The 18,276-nt window shown below is 37.0% G+C and overlaps 1 protein-coding gene across 1 annotated transcript in view; it reads right to left on the reverse strand.

Annotated features, from left to right (window-relative positions):
* Positions 1-13,867, reverse strand: part of LOC139733359 (actin-related protein 6-like) — a 34,005-nt gene extending 20,138 nt beyond the window's left edge. The window contains exons 1-5 of the mRNA XM_071644198.1: positions 13,779-13,867; positions 9,582-9,699; positions 8,880-9,072; positions 2,134-2,269; positions 1,445-1,600 (exon numbers count right to left, since the gene is read on the reverse strand). Of these exons, the coding sequence (XP_071500299.1) occupies positions 1,445-1,600; positions 2,134-2,269; positions 8,880-9,072; positions 9,582-9,699; positions 13,779-13,855 (680 nt within the window). The 5' untranslated portion in view covers positions 13,856-13,867. The remainder of the gene's footprint in view (positions 1-1,444; positions 1,601-2,133; positions 2,270-8,879; positions 9,073-9,581; positions 9,700-13,778) is intronic.
* Between the last annotated feature and the right edge of the window lie 4,409 nt (positions 13,868-18,276).

Here is an 18,276-nt window from a genome sequence, read left to right on the forward strand (position 1 = left end):
TGCATGTGCGCTCGCGTGCGTTTGTGTGTGTACGTGTACATATATGTGAAGGTGTGTGCAAGAGTGTACATGAACAATGTATGTGTTTATGTAATGTGCAGAGACTCCAACTCTCTCGCTTTCGACGGGAGATCTCCTGCTGAAAACCCATTTTCACAAAATCTCCCGTTCTCCCGCTTGAGATTTAATTTCTTCCACCTTGGCTCTGTGTCTCCCGCTTGTATGGTTTTGTACATGCCAGTCAATTTCACAATACACAAGCATGTATAGCATCTGCACATGATATACAAAATGAAGTTTTATTAAGCCAAAATATATGATTTGACTAATTGAATTATTACTTACTTAGTGCCATCGTATGTTGAAAATAAGCCTGAGATAGCACGAAAGAGCATCTATAGAACCCTATAACCCAAGGGATTTCGCGCACATCAAGTTGGAGTCTCCCGTTTGTGAGGGGTGCAGGCGGGAGAATCTCCAGATCAGAAGGTGCTTGGGGTTGGAGTCTCTAAATGTGAGTATGCTCACATGCATTTATGGGTGTTGTACAATCTACGTGTGTGTGTGTGTGTGTGTGTGTGTGTGTGTGTGTGTGTGTGTGTGTATGTGTGTGTGAATATGCATGTGTGATGTGCTTTAATAGGCATGTGTGTATAGTGAATGTGTGTATCTGATTACTGGGGCCCCGGGGGGGGGGGGGGGGGGGGGGGGGGATGACCACCTTACAAAAAAACGTTATTTGTGGAATGCTGGTTGTGTAATGACAGCCTTGTTGACGCATTTTCCCAACCACACTGTATACTCCTTTATCTGTAAAACATGAATAGAATCTTTTTGGTGATGTGTTGTGTGGCTCTGAGTGGGTTATTTGTTTATGTGTTTTCCTCTTCTTTCTTTCTTTCTTTTTTTTCTAGAAAAATTCTAAGAAGGTTTGTACCCTTGCTGTATACAAAATGCACATTTATGTTTTCCTCTTTTTGTACTTAAGATTTATATGGTAATTTGTAGTGTTAAGACTGTATTAGTCGTGTATACAGTATGTTTGAATGTGATATTTTCTTTGTATCTATCATGGCTATGATATTATTCTATTCATTTTAATGTACAATCTTAGTGTAATTCGACTATCAGTCACCCACTCAGATTTTTTTTTAATAAAGACCTTTAATCAATCAATCAATCAAGGCCTTTTGCTTTCTCAAAATCCCATGACAACATTTGTGAAAGTATTTTGAAATTGTGGAATGCAAAATAAGAGATATCTATAGAAAAGAGATTGCATAATCCATGCTAGAAAGGTACAATGTGAATCAATTGCACAGAGTGCTGTACAATATGTGACAAACATATAAACATATTGATCTGGAAAATCTTCCAAAACTAGACAAAGAGACAACATACATGTACATTCTGTCTCACAGCTAGCCATAAAAAAGACACTTACTTTGCAATGTCCATGTCCTTGTAGAACTGAGAAGACACGTAGCAGACATCTTCTTTGACCTGGTTCATGACATAGGTCTCGTCCATCACATGCAGTTGTCGGTATGAGATTATCTCTTTCAGGTGATTTGTTAGGAGTTTTCCACCAACATTCAACCTATAATTGGCAAAGGAAGGAGCAAATGGAGACGGCAATGAGTAATGAATTGTCTATCATTGAAAATAATGCCAAGAAATGTACAGTGGAGACATGATAATGGAAGTACTGCCTAGATGTGTCATGTGTCATGTATGTGGCACTAACTTGATAAGAGTGTATCAAGGGTCTCTGAGAAGGGCTCACACAAACAGCTATAGCATTAAAATGACACGGCCAGAAAGGCAGATGGCTACCAAGTACTGGGTGAAAGAAAGTGATTTTTAACTGGCTCATGAAATGCCCAGTGATGTTAATGAAATAACACAAATTCAGTGATAATACTTCCTTGGTTCTACATTGACTTCCATTGAAGAAAAAACAGTTCAATTCTGAAATTGAAAGCAAGATATTATTCAGAGGGTTGAAGGTTCAGGTGTGAGTTTCTTCTTCTTGTAGAAGGAGACAAATTGAAGAAACTCACACCTGAACTCTGTAATCGTATCTAAATAAATGTAACATGTAAGAGATGAACAAGACCAATACTAGCTCACCTGAAAATAGCTTCAGCAACTTTCTGGCTGTTGTAATAGGGTGCTACATGAGTGAAGGAGTAACCACTGTCTACAATCATACAGCAGCGATGATCTGGATGTTCAGATTTACGATTGTGTGCACTGAGAGTTCCAGCTGAGAATTACAAAACATTCCATACTTTGTCACTCAATAAATAATGAATTCACCTTGTTCATCCTTTCTCACATCATTCCAATTGGTTTAGTCAATGTGTTCCCATGAATGCATTGCAATGGAATAAGAGAAAAAAAAGACTAAAAAACACATTACGTGCAACATTTCTTGCAATTGACTGACAAACTTATCAGTTCTATCAGCCCCTCAGACTATGACAAGAAAGCAATGTACTGTATTTTTTAACCTTTTATCATTGTCTTTGTGTGTAAAATGCTCTGAAAACACAGAGAATAGAGAACCAATAAACTCATGGAATGCCAGGCTCAGTAATACATGTATGCACAACACTGTGAACTCTTCCTTCCCTCATTTTGGGAAAGCTAAGGGAGGAGTATACTTCAAATAGTACAAACTCTTCAAGATCACATGACGAGGTACAAATGTGAGATGGCACAATCAGGTACCTTCACACTCACACATCACAAAAGAAACTGATAATCTTCTACATTTAATTCTATGTCATACATTTCACACATATATGTTCATATCGTACAGTTACATGCACCATATTCAAATAAAGTGCTTAAAAAATATTTGACATCTAGAAATTGAAAAAGCATGCATGTGTAATGAGTAAGTAGAAATTCAATTCACTGCACGGATAACTTTTCACGCTCATTTGAGGTGGGGATGTTTTGTTTATCTTAATTGTAATGATTTAGTTACAAGAAACAGCAAATGTTCACATGGAAAAGAAATTGAGCTACCATACACTCGTACATGTAATATATTTTTGCAATTTCTGAACTTCAAACTAGTATCATACTGTGTAAAATGTGCAAAATTTACCACATAACAAAATAACAGGATTATTCACATTCCAGGTACGTTGTTTTTGCTATACAATAGAACTGACATAATATTCTTCTGTTTTTACCCCTGTTTGTTCAGTGTGTATGTTATCAGTACAAACCACTGTCAATTCCTCTTGCTGTAAAACTTTCATAATACAAAATTGATAGCTTCTTGATACATCTGTAGTGTAGAGATAGCATTCACATCTCACATTGCAACTGGCTCCAACTTAGCGGAGTTCAAGTAGCGAGTTGTGGAGAGTGAAAGCAAGCTGAATTTTAGCAACATGTGCAATGACTTATGAAGAGCTCTTTGTTTAAATCTGGACAACTCACCACTTTTCTCAGCACAAATTGGTGCAACTGAGCGTAACTTTCTTGCACTCGTGTTCTAAGTCAAGAGCCATTCCCAAATTTGTAAACATGTTCAAAAATTTTGCTGACTTGGAGCAGTTCATGTGCAACTCATAACTCACAGTGAACTCACACTACTTGAAATAGTTAAAGGGATGGTACAGTATTGGTGGGGATGAGAATTGGACTTTTAACTTTTTGCAAGATACCAAGAAAACACATGAAATAGTACAGAGCATACCAATTTAAGAGGAATTCAAAGTTTATTTGAAGAAAATCGGGTTTAGAATGACTGAAACATCCAAAAACAAAGTAAAACAAAGTGATCATAATAAATTGTGGGTCCCACACTTATTAGAATTGCTCTGTTTTGGATATCTCAGCCATTTCAAAACCAATTTTCATCAAATAAATGTTAAATTCCTCATGAAATTACATGCTCTTTCATATTTCATAACAGGTTTCTCATTATATCACCAAAAATGTTAGAAACCTAAAATTAGGTCTCAACCAAAACTCTACCATCCCTTTAAACTTGCGATATACAATACTCTGAAATTTGCCCATACTTGCAGCCTAGAGTTAAACTAAAACAGTTCTCATGTACCTGCAGAAGTGTTGATTTCTGCTCTAAAATGTACACATATCCATTAGAATGGTGTGAAACAACACTATGATAACACAATTTCTGTTGGGTAATGCCAAATATGCAAATTCTAAAAAGATTTGCTGGAAGTACTGCAGTCCCAGTTCATACCCGATTGTGATTGCTATGTAACTTTTTATAATTGATAATCGATACTCAACATATCGGGCAACAGCAGGACTCAACGATCTTCCACTCAAGAGTGAATCACATGGAGCTTGTTGGAATGGAGAGAACACTGTATGATAGCTTGGGCACAATCAATCAATCCCTCGTGGAGACTTGGTACATACATATATATTTAATAATGTTCATATTTTTCTAAGATTAATAATGTCTGTTTTATGTTAAGTGCTGTCTGGGGCAAATTATTTGTATAGGGCCCCATTTTTCTCTTTCTTCTTTCTTTCTATAAAACAACAACAACAACAATCAATTGTCCTGTATAAAAGTTTTTACATACTCACAATACTGAACAGGGAAGTGTACTACCATCAAAATTCTTCTACACTTTGATCTCAAGACACTCCAAAACAACTCATCATCCTTGGCAAAATTATTTCAGCTAGGTAAGTTTCTTGATAGACCTTTTTGATGCATTTCAGGCAAATTTGAAATGGTGGAAGATAAATTTTGAGCCCTAGTGAGAACTATGTTTTAGCTTTAACTCAAGTACAGTGCAAGCATCAGAGTCGAGTGCAAGCATGTTGAATGCAATGCAAGTTGCCAAAGTTTTCACTGCAAGGATTGTATAGGCTTAGGTCAAGGTAAGGAGAGTTTTGAGTGAGGATTCCAGAGAGAAAGCAAGCTCGGTACAAGATTTATAAGGGTGTAATTTTCAGCTACAGATCCAGTATTTTTAACTCAAAACTTGTATTTTTCCAACGAGTGTGGTATGGTATGTCACAAAACCAATTTAAGCTCAACTGAACTTGTGATCACTTATCGTCCATCATCCATTGTATGTAAACTTTTTACATTAACCAGCCTTTTCTTGAGAACTTTATGACAGATTTTCAACAAAGTCACACACACACACACACACACAATTCTTATGACAGTGCCGCACTCAGGTCTCACATGCTATCCATAATTTGGTTTACTATTTACTTAGTGTATATTTCCATATTAGTGTCCTAATCTGTTGGTACTATTCTCAAGGAAAATAAAAAAAATAAATGTGCCATAAGATGGTCTTTTAAGAAGGTCTTTTAAATAAGTCTAGAAGTATCTTTGTTCTCAAAACTACATATAGATGACAAGAAGTGGCAAGGTGTAACAGCTATTCTATGTTCTCAGATCAGTATCTTTGCCAGGTGGAAAGAAAGTGAACTTCATCAGTTCTTGCTAGTCAGATAACTGTGAGTGCCATTTACCATCAAAAGAGAATGTTGAGGAATTACTTTGCTCATATATCTTGAACTTTATGCCTGTGAATCTGGCCAAAATGACTGGTGTAGAAAAGGGTCACTAGAAACATGGCTTTGTTAGACTCTGGACTGCAAGCAAATAAAACAACAACAACAACAAAAATATTAAAACAAAAACAACCTAAAATCCTTTTTCCTTATTTTGTTTCCATTAAATAAAAAGTATTAATTTCTTTAACAGGATTATTTAAGAAAAAAAATATTTGAAGAAATGATGAGTGAGGTTACAAAGTGCTCCACTAGAATTTAGAGGAGCATAAAGTACTTTAGTTAACCCGTTGAGGACGAGTCCCGAGTATACTCGGGCAAATGTCTATGGGAAATGCGTGTTGTAGCAAAATTAGTCCGTCCTCAACGGGTTAAAGGGCTGTGGTGTGAAGGTACTGTCCAAGGAGGTGAAGGACAGATCTGAAAACAAACCCCATCAGTTCCTGAGGTTTATTGCCACTTGGTCTACTATCAGATGGTCTACTTCCAAGTTCGTCTAATACCACTACCGCTTAATTCATTTGGTCTACTATTATTGATTTCGTCTAATGCCTGTTTAGTCTAGTGACCAGTTTGGCTCATCATTTTGTCTAATGAGATGTTCTTGTTGTCATTTGGTCTACTTGGATATTTTCCTACTTCATCAATTTGGTCTATTGCCAGTTCATCTAAAGTCCATTTGGTTTATTTATCATTCGTAACCGGCATCACAAAACCAACAAAAAGTCACACACGCTTCAAAATAGGTGAAACTAGTCGACCTAGTCAATTTTGAGTTATTCATATTTTCTGACAGAGCAATTCTTCTACATTATTCCAAAGTTCGGGATCATAAAATGAATGGGGAAATTGTGCTTTTAGCAGTTTTTCCTCTAGAACACTTTTTTTTGGGTAAAATAGTGTGACTACATGTAGGTGTGTCTTAGCAGGGAGGTGAGAAACCCTTTACACACTCTTCACTTTCAACTCTAATAACTTTTTGAAAGATGATGCTACTGTTTTGAACATTGGTATTAGTCAAGAGTAGAATGTGTTTATACAGCATGATCAATTTCAGCTTAATCTGATAATCCCTTCATTGTTGTTGATATGGTTTCTTTCTTTTTTTAGTCCCATTCATTGCACAGAGCAAAACTATGTAACATTATTAAAGCGCTTGAATAGATCCTATACATATACTTCAGAGCCTCCTTTCTCAGCACACACTTTTCCAGAGTTTGTTCTTTCGTTCATTACTTAGATACATGTATTATGTTAGGAGAGTCCATTTGAACTGAATTCTACAGCATTTTAAAGCTTTAAAAAGTCTGCTCATTCAAATTTTGTTCTTACAGTAACTAAAAATCCATGTCTGGGGATTTCTTGTTGGTTTTGTGATGCTGGGTCACATTTGGTCTATGACCATTTTGGCTAATTACCGCTTGTTCCACTGTCCGATTGGTCTATAATTCACTAGGTCTGATAGCCAACAAGTCTACTCCCATTTCATCTAATTTCCAGTTAGTCCATAAGCCAATTCACCCCATTAGCATTTCATCTAAACATCCTTTTGGCTAATCACCTTTCTGTCTAATTTTCATTTGGCCAAATTGCTAACAGGGCTTTAATATAATAGTATATCTCTTGTTTCATCGAAAAGATGCCAATAATACATAATATCTATATTACTGATTTGGCTGCCACTGAAGTGCCCTTCTTGTGTGGTATATTTACAAAATAAACTGCAATTTCATCTGTTTCTTTCTGCATGTGCCATTGTATAGTTTGTGTATTAACTGTCTGAAATTTGGCTCATACGTTAGACTACTGTGCCCATGTGCCTGATTTGTGGAAAGTTTTAGCACAAGTGATTTTAAAAAAAGGGCATTTGCTCTCCAGATATCAAAGTTTAGTGTCATAAAGTAAATTATACATGTTCCTAACATGGTGGCTAGAAGTTGTCATTTGTGCATTCTTTTCACTTTCCCTCTGTTTGGCTTGATAAAGAGCAAAGTCCACTCGAAAATGATGTTGACATCAATATCAGATAATTCTCATTCCCAGTGATGTGTCATGTAAAGATTAGGTTCACTTTACAGCTGGCATGCTCTTTGACACACTGGTAGAAGTATGATTATGTAAGGGGGTAGGACCTCCTTGGTGTAATGTTCACTCCAGGAGGTGACATATACAATCCTCCCTGGTTCACGGTGAACATTGTGTAAGCTCGGTGATCCATGTCAACAAAAGATACAGCTTTCACATTGGGCACGGGCCAGGAAAAAACAGTGTGTGTGTGTGTGTGTGTGTGTGTCTGTGTGTGTGTGTGTGTGTGTCTGAGTGTGTGTGTGTGTGTGCGCGCGCCCAATATGAAAGCGTTATCTTTTGTTGACATGGATCAACGAGCTTACACAATTCACCGTATGGAACGCGTTTCGCACCCAAATTATTATCTCATAAGTCGCAAAAAATTGAAAATGACTGCATTTACAGAAATTGGCGTAGAATAAAAAGTTCTGCACCAAATTTAATGATTTTGGTATCATGGTCTTTTGCGGAAGATGCTCTTTCTAATGATGTCAAAAAATATATCACTTTTAGAACGTAAGGTACTGAAAATCCACCGTTCCGCTTTTTTTGGGACACCCGGTATATTGCCTAAGTGAATATAGCCTTTGAAGTGGCCAAAGTGCGAATTAGATGAAATGGTAATTAGACAAAGTCGATATTAGAAAATTTGAATCAGACAAATCAAATAATAGACGAACAGGTGATTAGACAATGTGGTATGTAGAGCAAGTGGTAATAGACCAAATGGATATTAGACGAAATGGGCGTAGTCCATCTGGTTTAAAGTAGACAAACTGGTCATGAGGCTACATGGCAATAAGACTTAGTGTATGGTCACTAGACGAACTGGCTGCACAAAACAGGGTTAGACCATATGAGTTGAGATTAAACAGGTATTGTAACTCTCAACAGCTCTGTCTGTTAACTCATATCTCACACCATCATAGTCGTATCACATTAGGTATTACTCATAGTCCAGACTGTTTTGTACAACTAATTCACCCGGGCTTGCATCATACAGCACGCATAGAAGATACTAAAAGCAATATCTAAAGATTTCAGCCGACAATCATAAAAGACAAGCTCTTCAATACTTGTGATTACAACTTGGCAAAGTGGGAGCTATGATTTATCATTTGTACCCCACATCACAAACTTTGGGGTGTAACCAACATGACAGGAGTGTAATGTGAACAGTTGAGAAAGGGGGAACCTGTTAAAAGAATTGATATTTGTCTTTTTCCTGAGAGAACAGAGAAAGATTTGGTTTATGCTACATAGTTTACCATTTATTCTCAGCAGACTTTTGAACTGGTACTCCTCAAAGAAAATCTCATTCATTGCTTCTTGAACCGAAGAGAAATTGAAGTAGGGTTCGGTGATGACTGCAGTGGTGTCTGGACAGTCTAGAGCCATGAGTTCCTTGCCAAACATATAGTCCCATACTTGCCTTTGTACGTCCCAGTTGACAAGGTAGCCCTGTCTCCGAATGCAGTAAGGGAGCAACATAATCAATATTTTTGAAATGATGCAACACTTTAAATCTAATAATACTTCACATATTTTGTTGGTAGGTGAAATGCATCTATGACTGAATAATTCCAAGGAGTCTCTATTGCACAAGTTGATGTCTCAGCTGTCTTACATGATGATCTAATACGTATGATGACTGATGAACATTTAGTCTTCTCATGACGTAGGAGAATTTCGTCCAGATTTACATTCGTTTACACATGACTAAAATCTTTAATATTTACATTCAACTATTAAAGCTCTTCTACATTTCATTTGAGTTATTCCACTTAACACACTTTTTTGCATGGTCAGTTCAAAGAATTACTCCTAAAATACTATGTAAGCAAAGCAAACATACAAATTGTACATGAGTGAGTCTCGAACTTGTAGTTTTTCCCAATACTGCTACCAATAGCCAGGATGGAGGAAAGTCAAGGGACTAGGCAGAGGAAATGTTTGTGCTGTAATCTCACCTTTTGGAATGGTAACATGTAGTAAAGGGCTGATAAATCTCTGCATTCTTCTATCTGGTTACCAATGAACTGCTTCCGGCGCTCACTCTTTGACTTAGTAATGCAGTTTGGAATGAGCCTGCAACAACCATAAAATTTCAAGAGTAAGAGGAACTGTCATGTGAAAAATAAAGAAAGAATTCTTTCCTTTTAAAACTGTTACAAGCTGATAAACGGATAGATTCCCTTGTTTAGCAGGAATTCACTCATTATGTTTAATTGTTGAATTTCTAGATGAGATGCATTGTGTTGAACTTGACTTGACATTAAAGGCATTGGAGTAAACCATGTCATGTTAGCAAAAAACAAAACAAACAAAGACAACTAGAAATGTCACTATGGCGACTGGTATGCCTCCGCCATTATGCATGGTTCTCCCAATAGGTCTACAGTACATCTTGACAATGTGTGATGACAGTTTCATATTACTGGCAAAGTATTAAAATGACATGTTTGTCATAAATTCAATGAGTCGAGTGTTCACATTTCTTGAACAAGGTTTAATTGGATGAATGGCTATATTGTTTAGAGACCAGGCATTTGAGGGATTTGAGGTTTTTTTTACTTGACCTTTGCCCCTATTATAACTTTATGCATTGAGTAATTTCTGAGGTATGGAGAAACTGTAATTTCAGCATTAAATAGTAAAACTTTAGCATTTAACCTGGCCTTTAACCCTTGACCTCTGACCCCAGTGACCCTAAAATTCCAAAAAGAATCACTGTCAGGCAGTCATGCATAAATACTTGTAAGTAAGTTTCATGATGATACCTTGAGCCACTTCCAAGAAAAGAAGGATGAGGTGAAATTTAGAATTTTCACTTGACCTCTGACCTTTTGGCAAAAAACTTTCCAAGAGAATCTCTATTGTGTAATACATGTATGCACTAATCTACCTTACGGCATTGCATAGATATGAGAGAAATATTGACCCCATGACCTCAAAATTCTCAAGATAATCACTGTCAGGTAATACATACATATGTATACTAAGTTCCATGAAGATACCTATACCTTGAACCATTTCCGAGATGTAGAGAAAAAGTGAAGTTTTAGCATTTTCACTTGACCTCTGACCTCATGGCCAAAAACTTCCTCTGGAGAATCTCTATCTAGCAACACATGTATTATACTAAATTTCAAGAAAATACCTTCAGGCATTGCATAGATATGGGGGAAATAGCTAAATTTTGAGCACTTGACCTTGACCGTTGACCTTGAGCATGTGCACCCAAAAGTGAATATTTAAAGCGCAACTTTGCCCACTCATCCCATGTTTCATTAATATACCTCAAACGTTTTTTTAGTTATGCTGTCCACAAAATGTATTATGGACGGAAGGACAGGTAACCCGAAAACATATGATATAATGCCTCCGGCGACTTCGTGGCGGAGGCATAAAAACCTTAAGAAATGTTGCTACAACTGTATGGCACCTGGATGGTATGCCTCTGCCATAGAATGGTTTTCCCAATAAGTCTAGAATGTAATGTGAGATGACAGTTTCACATAATTGGCAAAAACTTGAAATGAAATGTTTGTCACAGATTTGCTGAATTTTTATATTCCTTTAAACTAGGTTTCATTTGGATGAATGGATAGAAATTGTTTAGGAGAGCAAGTACAGTCAAACCTGTCTATAGCGGCCACCCAAGGGAGACGGAAAAAGTGGCCGTTATAGACAGGTGGCCGCTATAGACAGGTACTCCAACTTTGAGTGCATTGCTTACATGTACATGTATCATCGTTGTATCCTTACATGTACATATACAGTGTATGTGTGTACGTATGCATAACCGTGTGTTTCATGCATTTAATCATGCCGGTGTATATGAAATTGTTGCACAGTGGCATGTTTATTGTCGTGAAGAATCGTGCATTATTATGACTGAAAGAGGGATGAATGCAGCGGTGGCGATCACTGAACGTTGCTCGCACGGCTACCAAACAGAAAAATACGCTGAATTATCGGCTTGGCTACGGCTCCATTGGGTTTTTGGCCGCTATAGACAGGTTAATATCTCCCGCGGGAAACAAAATTTGTGGCCGCTGGCCGCGTTAGAGAGGTGGCCGCTATACACAGGGTCTTTAACAGGGCTTTTCTCTCGGGGGGATTTTGCCGTGGCCGCTATAGACAGGTGGCCGCTATAGACAGGTGGCCGCTAAGGCAGGTTTGACTGTATTTGGGAATTTGAGCATTTTCAATTGACTTTTGACCCTTTCCCTTTGATCCCATGGCCCACAAATCTTCAAATAATCACTATCTAGTAACATTAATTTTCATGAAGAAATCCATAAAAATTACTTAAATAATCTATCCGTTTTTTTTTCCCTGAAATATTTTAAATTGATGTAGTTTTCAAATCTTTCCTGAACAATTGTGAAAAAGCATTCCAAAATAGGGTTAATCTTAACACCCCCCCCCCAAAAAAAAGAAGAAATCCCCAAAATGCGGTAGTGCAGCTTCTGCTTGGTAAGTTGGTGTTCCCCCTCCCCGACTCTCCCGATTGTGCTTACTGTGCATATTTTGCTGCAAAGTTATGTTTGCAACTTATTGCCAGGCTTGCCTTCTTTTTAAAGGACATCTTGCCACATGCGATGGCCAGACGTAGAAAAATCCCCCCTTGAAAGCCGCGAACAGATAGCCGGGCCATCCGCTTCCCCGCACAGTGCAGTGTGCGAGATTCACTAACTCCATGGATCGGTGTGGTGTACACAATGCGTTGCGCTCAAATTGCTTGCTTGTTGTCGTGTTACGTAGCAGTTATGGCGGCGAGCTCGGCTGAAGAGCCCCCGTCAGTACACAATGCTACACAAACCACACAATATGGCGACCAAATTACATTGTGGTGTTGAGCTTCTTATGTGTGTCTCTCCACACCTGTACATGTCGCTACGATACAAATCGCATGTATTGATACACACACACCAACAAACACATCGAACTACTTCACAAATTCATACCTTAAAATCATGTAAAAATATGACTTATCAAATCTCAAACACAACGATAGCTTCGCTGAATACATGGTTACACCTAAGGAGGAAAATATTTTGCCAAAAATCGAAAACTTGATGTAACATTGCCGAGTTTAGTATCAAACTGTTCGGCCAATCACGCTTGAAATCATCGCACACATATGTTATAACGTTGTGGGAAAATATGTTAATAATGGGGGTAAAGAGCCAATGATGATGCAGCTTCGGTGTAGCTCCAGATTCATGAATGAAAAATAACGTCATGCCAATGCGAGCGAGGGCAGTAGCAAATCGAGCATGCACGGCTTTTATGGGCATTCTTCATGGTGGATGGGTGGCATGTACATCATGCTTTTATAATGTAAATTTATTAAAAGTCCTACCTTTCTCTATATACAGACATGTCGGTACCGGTGCTTATTCAGATAAGGCCTAAAAGAGATTTGGCTGGATATGGGAGACGCTAAACGTACAAACGCACCCAACTATCCAAAATGGTAGTACTAGTACTCGAGTAGGCCCTACATGCAGCTACATTTATTGCAGGCAGCATAGATTTACACTAAAATTCTTTCTTTGCTATATGTAGATCATTGGGGTAGTGATCAATGTCTGAATGCATAACATTATTCTTAGTAGATTTGTAGACTGGCAGGGATTCCGTGACACCAAATGCAGTCTCTGCTCCAGAGACTCCACGGAACATGTCCCCGACCACCAGTTAAAACTTAAATCAGTTTAAAATTTTATTTTAATAACGTTAGATCTTCTAGGCTAGAGTACTGTTCTAATTTTACACCGTGACGTGAGTGTAGTCTAAGCTACAGACCAATCTTTCGGTGAAGGACTAGCAACAACGTGGTACGTGTAAGTGCTAACCGGAAACCCGATGTCGGTGAAGTGGTCCACCTACCTACCACACAAGTTTGAAGAAAGTGACAGCATAATTATTAGAGCTCTATTGTTGTTCGACCTTGCTTGTGTAATAGTGTAATAAAATACACCACACCTGTTTCAGCACATGGGACTACGAGACAACCGGGTCATGGTATTCATTTCAACAGAAAAACTGTAAAACTCCCATATAGTGTTACACACTTCAAAAATATGAACTTGTTTGCACAACAGAGCGATAGTCAACTCCAACTTGAGTATTCTAATAAAGTATAAGCCGCCTACCTTGGTTCGTCGGAACTTGCTAAGCCAATCTTTGCTTGGAATGCACCATTGTCCAGAATGACAATGGGGGCTGCCATCTTGAATTTGAATCACTGCGTCAATCTCGCGTATGGCAAGCCCTTATTACATTTAAAGTTAATTTCTGATATCACGAATTCTATTTTGTGATATAAACAAAAATCACATTTCTGATATCAAGAATTAAATTTGTGATATCAAGAATTGAATTTGTGATATCACAAATTCCCATAAGTGTAGCACATGAACCTAATTTGTGATACTCTATCAAGAAATCAAATTTGTGATATCATAAAAATTCTTGATATCACAAATTCAAATTTGTGATATCAGAAATTCGAATTCATGATATCAAAAATTCAATTTGTGATATCACTGAATGAATTTGTGATATCAGAAATTTGAATTCTTGATGAAATAGGTTTCTCACGTGAACAAACAATGGTACGGTAATTCGTGATATCACAAAATTAATTTTTGATATCACAAATTCGAATTTGTGATATAACGAAAAAAAATTGTGATATCACTCGGCCCTAATTAATTTTTAATTTGTGATATCAAGAATTCTTATTTACGATATCAAATTCCATTTTGTGATATCACAAATTGAATTACCAATTAGTATCACAAATTCGAATGTGATATCAGTAATTCACAGGGAGTTCGAGCGTCAGTTTTGCGCTGAAATTCAACTGTGAATTCGAGCGTTAGGTCAGTGCAGTAAATCCCTGCGAATTCGAGCATTAGTTGAGCGTAGAAATACACAGGGATTTCCCGAGCGTTTGTTCAGTGCAGAAAATAATTATTGTTGTGAATTCGAGCATTAGTTTAGCGCAGAAATACACAGGGAATTCGAGCGTCAGTTCAGTGCAGAAAATCGTTGTGAATTCGAGCATTAGTTTAGCGCAGAAATACAAAGTGAATTCGAGCGTTAGTTTTTCGCTGAAATTCACCTGTGAATTCGAGCGTTAGTTGAGCGCTGAAATACACAGGGAGTTCGAGCGTCAGTTCAGTGAGAAAATCGCTGTGAATTCGAGCATTAGTTGAGCGCAGAAATACAAAGGGAATTCGAGGGTTAGTTTCGCGCTAGAATTAAACTGTGAATTAAAGCATTAGTTTGGCGCAGAAATACACAGGGAATTCGAGCGTTAGTTTTGCGCTGGAATTCAACTGTGAATTCGAGCATTTGTTTAGCGCAGAAATACACAGGGAAATGGAACATTAGTTTTGAGCTGATATTCAGATGGAATGTATATCACTGCTAACTTTTTAGAACACTGTTCAAAATACAAAATACAAATATGAGAGATTTACACATCCATCATTCCCTAAATGATCATCAAGCTATATTCGATGAATTATTGATGCAAATCATTTTTTTTTTTGCAACATATCATGAATTCAATGATAATATCACTTAGGGCCTACATTATTTTAATTCATCGTTCTGGTCCTCAAATTGTCATCTATACGTTATTGTTAATCATTACACATTTTTCAGGTGGTAGTCCCCTTTACAGTAAGTCTCTTCCACCAAATCGATGATATGTGTGGTTGTAGATGTGTATGTATAGCATAGGCCTACCACGTGTTCGTAATGAGGAGGACCGACCGAGGGCAATCACCCTTCTGGTCTGGTGATGTCAGCAGCGGAAAATAAGATATAGACCGGGGGCCCAGAAGATTTATTCAGCTGAAAAGGGTCACACTTTTTCATGGTCTCATATTAAGATGTGGCCAAGGGTCAATAAAACAGGGGCGTCACCAGCTTTTTTTTTTTTTTTCAAGGGGGTGCTTTTTGACACTAAATATATACTTCGTGGGCGTGCGGAAAATAAATTTGATTATGGAAAATAGTGATCCACTAAAAAGCAAAGCTTGTAGGACGTGGATCGCTAGATAAATAAAGAGTGAATAATATATTATTCGATTTTTTTTTTTTACAGCTATTGTATTTGATATAGATTATTAACATTTGTAAAGATATACATGTCGCAGGTTTTAAGAAAACGTACTGTCCCGATGTAAACTATTCTTTCGAGAATCTTAGAAATAGAAGATGATACAGATATGGGTCTATATATTGACACCATCCTCCTCCCCTTTCTTATAAATGGGAATTATTTTCGCAATTTTCATGCTATTTGGCACATGGCCAGTTGATAATGTGTACTAATGTGTATGTTTTTTATCAAGTGTTTGTCAATTCCGTCGTGGCCAGGACTTTTTCCTTCTTTCAAATTTGCAACGATCTTTGTTATTTCTTCTTTATATGTTGGGTCAAAAAATATATAGTTTTGGAGTTACGTGTATCTAAAAAAAATCACTAAAAGATTTACTAGAAAGAGGAATATATTTTGAGAAAGATTTTTTTTTCCAATTGAAGAGAAGAAGTCATTGAAAATTTCAGCCATGCCAGCGGGAGTGTTGCTGGAGGCATTGCCCCGTCAAACTTCAGAAATATAAAATGAATTGTTAGGTGTATTCAAAGCATTTTTTTATGTTTTCCATGTGTTTTTAATGTCATTTTTATATTTGCTTATCTGATTAACGTAAAAATTTTTTTTCTGCGTACGTAATAATTTGATGAGTGTGTTTTTGTATGAAACATATTTTTTCTTATTTTTTCAGTGGGGTTGCATCTGTATTTATAAAACAAATTATTTTTCCTATTTATAGATCGTAATATAGACTGGGTTATCCACGGGAGTCTTGGAATTTGCTTATATCTGGTTTTTTTTAATGTTACGCAGGGGAATATGGTTATCGATTTCGGTGGTAATAGTAGATATGAAGTAGTCATAAGACAAGTTGACATCGATATTGTCGTATACAGAAGACAAGTTGACATCGATATTGTCGTATACAGAAGACCAGTCGATTTCTTTTAAACTGTTTTGGAGACTTGTAAGATTATCTGTAGTAATCTTACGTCGCTTATAATAGTTATTTTGTTTAGTCAATTTAATTGAAACCTGGGCAAATATAGGATAATGGTCAGTGATGTCTGAGAGGACGATACCAGACTCAGGAAGTGAAAGAACATTACAAAAAACGTTGTCTATGAGGGTAGCCGATTGGCTGGCGACACGGGTAGGCTTGGAAATTAACGGTAAAAACGAAGCAGACATTAATGTTTCGATAAATTCTTGTGGGCTGTTTTGGAGTTATATTTCATGAGATCGATATTAAAATCAAGAGTGTATTTTTATTAAGTATAATGGGATTTTGTACTTAATCCTGCAAAACTGTCAAAAAGTCATTCAAATTCGACCGAGGGGGGTCTGTAAATTACGCTAATCACAATGTTTTTCCATGTGGATTTATCAATTCAATAAAAAGGGATTCGAGTACATAGCTCATAACACTAATTTCCTCATGTTATATATTTTTTATGATATATTCAATTTTTTTCGAGATGTACAAATCAACTCCACCACCAACTCTCTCGTTTTTATTTCTAAATACAAATTCGAATCCGGGTAAAGAAGATAAATGAATGATATTCGAGTTCAACCATGTTTCTGTTAGCCCTATGATGGAGCAAGATCTTTGATCTGGGTTTTCTAAGAGTAAGCGCAACTTGTCAAAGTTTCTGTTGATACTGCGTATGTTAAAGTGAGCTATCAAAAATGTTTCATCGACTGTATTAGTAATACGATTTTTATACTGATTTTCGGTCAAATAAACACATGATGGACTCTGAACTGGATCATTTGAGTCAAAATCATATTTAAATTCTTGTGCTGAGGCATTGTATTCATTGGAAATGTAATCTTCATACGAACTGGAAACATTTTCTCAAGTGACTCCTCAAAAATCACTTCTTCAGAACAAAGGGGTGTATCTATTAAGACCAATAGTGTTGGGTGTACAGTTTGCCTGCCCCAATATGTTTATGATTTTGTAAAATGATTTAAAGTGTAATCTATTATAGGCAAGTTTATTCAAGAACCAAAACCGGGGAGAACAAAACTGGAATGCACAAGCCCAAAAGTTTTCAGACCAGAGCAAGAAGAGTGAAGATATCCAGATCTTCCTAGAAGTAGGAATTTATGCAGCAGAATGCATGGCAAACAAACAGTTAGAATTTGTAGTAAGAAGAAAGCTGTGGTACAAAGGACTTCAGTTTTGTTAATCTGCGCAATGAGAAATTTCTCTTATTAACTTGGAGGAGTAACAGGGGGAGGCCGGGAGAGAGTATCTTTCACAGAGTAAAGAGAAACGCAAACAAAAGTTGTAAGTCAACCAGTCTCTGCCAAATCAGTGGGGAGAAATGGAGGAAAATGCATGAGAATATTAATATGTGACTTTGAAGTAATTGACAACATATCAGTAATGGCATTTCAGATATGTTGCTAAACGATTTATTTTCATCGATTCTTCTAAAACTAATTCCAAATCACTTTAAATGAAGACGATTTGCCAAAACTCTTCATTCAGTTTTTTTCCCTGTTACTATCGTTATATACTATGT

This window comes from Diadema antillarum, unplaced genomic scaffold (genome assembly GCF_040938485.1).
Source record: "Diadema antillarum isolate AM-2024a unplaced genomic scaffold, OU_Dant_1.0 seq00000472_RagTag, whole genome shotgun sequence".
Taxonomy (NCBI): domain Eukaryota; kingdom Metazoa; phylum Echinodermata; class Echinoidea; order Diadematoida; family Diadematidae; genus Diadema; species Diadema antillarum.